The 4900-nt window shown below is 32.1% G+C and overlaps 1 protein-coding gene across 1 annotated transcript; it reads right to left on the bottom strand.

Moving 5' to 3' along the window:
* Positions 1–1635: 1635 nt before the first annotated feature.
* On the bottom strand, positions 1636–4570 carry LOC118029523 (vesicle-associated protein 4-2). The gene is made up of 7 exons (XM_035033422.2): positions 4244–4570; positions 3504–3574; positions 3330–3411; positions 3087–3205; positions 2409–2486; positions 2173–2292; positions 1636–2076 (listed from the first exon to the last, which is right to left on the bottom strand). The coding sequence occupies exons 1-7, from the start codon at positions 4518–4520 to the stop codon at positions 2020–2022; spliced, it is 804 nt and encodes a 267-aa protein (XP_034889313.1). The 5' UTR covers positions 4521–4570; the 3' UTR covers positions 1636–2019.
* Positions 4571–4900: the final 330 nt, after the last annotated feature.

Genomic DNA, 4900 nt, shown 5'->3' on the forward strand with positions numbered 1-4900 from the left:
ATAACCAAACAAACTTATTTTAAAATTATTTTTAACTTAAAAAGCATCCAAAAAAAAAATACCCTAAAGATTTAAATAAACATACTTCTAGGTTTAATTAGCAAAAAATTAATCAAAATAAAAAAATTAACCTGAATTAAAAAAAAAACCCAAATCCCGATCTACTTTTCTTGAAAAAAATAAAAGCTTAAAAATTAAAACCCCTTTTATATATAAAATTTTTTTTTAACACTAAAATGGACCATTTTTTTGTCATCAAAATTGAAAGATAAAAAATAAACAAAATAAAATTTTGGATGTAAAAAAGAATTTTAAAAACTAAAAGATCCAAAAAAATTTTTTAAACAAAAGTAAAGGGACTAAAAATAAAATCTTGGGAAAAATATCATGATATAAATGTACTGGATGAACAGTGCCTTTTAAAAAAAAACTGCATTTTCATACATTTTCAATTTTAATCCTTCTATTATCAATTTCATTTAAATTACAAAATCAAAAAAAAAAAAAATTGCGTTACAATGCGAATATTTTTTTTTAACACAAAAATAACTAAATAGAAAATAAATATAAACAAATAACAAAGTTTAATTTCTAGAAAAATAAATCATGAAAAGAAAAAATTTAAAATACCAAACAATAAAATAAAATAAAAGGATGAAAAAATAAATTATTATTACAAGGTCTTTTAATTTTACAGTGAAAACCATTTAGATTTTTTATGATAATAATAATAATAATAATTCATTCATTCATAATCATTTCTCCCTCGATAGTGCTAAAGCTTTATATTGACATCTACGTTTGGGTGGCCATATCTATCAATCTATCTAAACAAGATCTTCCCCATTTCAAGTTCTTTAGAAGATTAAGATCTTCCCCTTTATTCCCAACACGATTTTGCTTATCAAACTATGTTTCATGTAATTTCTTCTTTAATTTATTAGTTCGTGCTAGACGAGGACATCTTGGATGTTATTAAAGGCAATAAAAAACACAAAGATGCAAGGCATGAGGAGGATTAGCACGATAAAAGTGACTTCTTTTTTCCAAGAAGTGTCCAAAGCACAACACATTCCAGGTTCTTGATCACTGTCATTAGCAGGATAATTTAATTGCAGTGGACAAAACACAAAGCAAGAACCAAATCCAGATCTCAATCTAAATTCCACTAGTTCATTACCTTATCAGCAAAAGAAAAAGGTATATATCTCCCTTCCTCAGGCAAAATCTCCAACTAAGCTGCCAAATTGGCCTCTATCAGGCTGTCAATCCAATAAACAATACTAATAAAGGACAGCTGCTCAAAGGTTGCTTTCATGTGCAAAACAACAGCAGCAGCAAAGTTGAGCATGTATCCATTGTCACCTCCATGGAGCATCTAAATAATAATGCAATGTTATGATGCTTTACGTGACAGCATTATAAATAATTTACACGTGTGCTAATGATTATAAAAATGATTATAAAGCTCAAATATCCTAAGAAACAAAAAGTAAACAAGTAGGGTAAGTGACGGATACTGAAAAGATGTAATCGCGTTTTGGTTGAGAGATAGATACAGAAGCTTAAAATAAATATGTTTTGGAATAAATTTATAGTAAATTTCTATCATTTTAAAGCATGAAAGACATCATAAGGACTAAAAATATTGTTCTTGTGAGCAAAAATACAGAAACCGAGCTGCACCGTGCAGCATTGATTAAAAAAAAAAACATGGTTTCACAACACATTTAACTAATTCATCGTTAATCAAAATCCCATATCTACAATAAATAGGGCACAAGTACATAATTAAGTGCCTTACAGCTTAATATGACATGACAAATGCCTTGATTTTACCTTTTTTTTACAGGCTTTGCTGATAAATCCTGCTTTCCAAATCTTATGTCTGCACCCCTAACAGGACCGGACTTGTCACACATCCGCCTCCACCAACGGACCGAGAGGCAAAGCATTCAACATTGCATGAAGGAAACCTCAGCTCAAGAAAAAACAAGTGCTTACATGGAAACAGGATCTTCACACAGAATCAACTTCAACCTGCTGGCGTGCCAGGTATCTTTCCCTCCGCTCTTTCTGAAATGCATATCAGAGAATCAAAGTCAGGAAAATTTATAGGCCTCACTGTTGTAAAGAAGAAATAAATGGCAAACCAAATGTTCAAGACCTCACCCACTCATCTATAACGAGTCCTTCGCCAACAACTCGGGGGCCTGCATCTTCTGGAGGCTTCTTGCGTGCTTCGAGCTCAGCTTCAGCCTCAGCCAGTTGTCTTTTAAGCTTTTCCAGTGCCTTGAAGGAAACAAAACAGAATTTCCTCGAAGATTCAGAAGGCCTGTTTTTGTTCTTTATATTTTCCTTTTAAATACAGGCAGAGAACATACTAGAGATGTATCTGTTTTACTTACAGGACTAGGGCATTCTGGATCAAGAAAAACAACTCGTAAAATTTGCTCAACTGCAACTTGATCCTTCTGCTCATCAAACTGCATAAAAATGTATAAACATAGCTTGTTCAGCATTTGTGTAGATCAATGCCATTGTTTTGTAATGGAACACAACATCAGAAGCATTCTTCCTGGCATACAGACCAAAAATAAGCTTACACATTGAGACAACAAAATTAGATCTTCAGTCCTACATGTTTCATAAAACAAGCGTATGCCAATCATAGAGAGCTCACAATTCTGATAGATGATTCAGATGAAGGAAAACTGAAGCAAGATGAAAATGCAGTCAAGAAAATCCTGAAATTCATTTATTGACAAGCATTTAAACTAGTGTTGAAGATTCACAAATCACAGAGTTGGAAGTCGGAACAAAGAAGGCTAGCCTATCAAAAGTACATATTGAACGACTGATGCATCCACTTCTTATTTTCTACTTACAATGCTGTTTTATTGCCAGAGTTCTCTTTTACGAAATTCTTACAACTAATCTATCACCCTTAGTAATGATGCTTATGACCACGTTGAAAACCAATAGTTTTATCAACAAAACAAAGGAAGATCTTCATCAAATCATGTTGACAGGAGCTTAATGTAGAATCAATAATAAAAATCAGATGAAGGGTGCAGACAATATACCATCTCAGGAACATATTCCATTTCTCCTTTCACTTTCAAGCTCATGATCTTGAACTTTACCCTGCTCTTCTGATCAAATAGTCTCTCATTGTTCTCTGGAGGCTCCACAAACTTGAATACTGTTGGCAAGTAATGATTCAGAATGATAATTCCCTAAAATCAAAATGTATACAGCGCACATGGTCCCTGATCATTTTATTGGGCACAATGAACAAGATAGGTGGTGGAGGAGATATTGATTACCAGTTGCAATAAGACTTTCACCAGGTGCAAGTATAGCCCCGGGAGGACGCATGTAACAGCTCTTTGGTGCAGTTGTTTGGAACTACAACAGCCATCATACCACCAACAATTCCAAAAAAAATGATATACATAAAAAGCATTGATTAAAAAAAAAAGTTGACAGATTATTCATACCTTGAAAGCTACATGAGACTTGCTAGTGTTTTTTATGCCAATGGCACTCCTAACCTGTTTTCCTGGTTCATCTTCAATACAATAAGATTGAAACAAATTAAGAAGCAAGCAAACACAAAAATGCAGTTCATTGCAAAATTTACAGTAATGGAAACACACATAAAGTAACCCCAGAAATAGCAAGATTAATCAAGAAAAACTAGTCCATCTGTATAATGATAGCTTCAAATGTAAAAACCAATAATAATAATAATAATAATAATAATAATAATAATAATAAAAGATTTCTCAGCTCCAAGTACATTAATTAAGAAAAGTTGGATGATTAGCTTTTGGAATTTGGATATACAATGAGCAAACCCAATCAAGTTTCTTAAACTTGTTTGATTTTGACCACTAACGAATAATCAATCTGCTTTCATAAGGACTCGACATTATCATCCTCAAAAAGTTCATTTCCCTTCAATAACCCCCCTTCCCCAGATCATCACAAACAACAAATGAATCTATTAATCACAGTTCATATCAAGTAAAACATGCAGACGACAATCTAAGCTGTGTAATCTATAACATCGACAAGTCAGAATATCTTTGCTTGAAATAAAAACAAAGAAACCCAGATCACACAAACTAAAGAAAACAGCAAAGAAAAAAAAGTAAAAAAGAGTCCAAGTTGTGCATACAGAACAAAAACCAAAAGAATATAGACAACAAAAAGAACCCAAAACCTTAGTACTTACAAGGGAAGAAGAGCTTGTTAGGAGGATCAAGCCTGAGTCTTCTTCTAGTAGGCAACAAAGACTTGGTAACAAAAGACATTGCATTTGTTGAATAATAAAGACTTGATCTTGTCTCTCCAAGCTGGTTACTTTGGTTCTGCTGACAACCATTGTTGCCATTACTGTTATTACTGCTCATGGAACTTGAAGATGTTGAAGAAGAAGAAGTGGTGGAGGTAGTTGAAGAAGAAGTGGCATTGCCATTGCCAGTGCCAGTGCTTGTTTGCCAAAAAGGCATTTTGCAAAGACTAAATTTTAATTTCACTCTCTGCTTAAAAGATGGAAAATTTGAATAGTTTTTTGTTTTTGGAGGGGTTTTGTATTTTAGTTATATTTTCTATTTTTACTACAATGATGATGATGATGATTAATGATGGATTGTTAGTTGTCACAATCATTAAACTTGATCTCGCAGGTCCCACTTGGAGTGTGTTTAGCTTATGTTTGGAATTTTGTTTCGGTGTATCCGATTTTTAAAAAAAATTAAATTAATATTTTATTTAGATAATTTTAATGTATTAATATTTAAAATAAAAAAATTATTTTAATATATTTTTAAATAAAAATACTTTAAAAACATATTTTATACCACAATATTATACACATACTTAGACTCGA

Source organism: Populus alba, chromosome 19, assembly GCF_005239225.2.
Source record: "Populus alba chromosome 19, ASM523922v2, whole genome shotgun sequence".
NCBI lineage: Eukaryota > Viridiplantae > Streptophyta > Magnoliopsida > Malpighiales > Salicaceae > Populus > Populus alba.

What these genes read in the sequence shown, in the direction of transcription:
- LOC118029523 (XM_035033422.2), bottom strand. Translation starts at nt 4,520, where the DNA reads ATGCCTTTTTGGCAAACAAGCACTGGCACTGGCAATGGCAATGCCACT. An exon ending in TGAAAGTCTTATTGCAACTG is followed by an intron (nt 3,206 to 3,329) that starts GTAATCAATATC and finishes ACTTGCCAACAG; the next exon opens with TATTCAAGTTTGTGGAGCCT. An exon ending in ATCCAGAATGCCCTAGTCCT is followed by an intron (nt 2,293 to 2,408) that starts GTAAGTAAAACA and finishes GTTTCCTTCAAG; the next exon opens with GCACTGGAAAAGCTTAAAAG.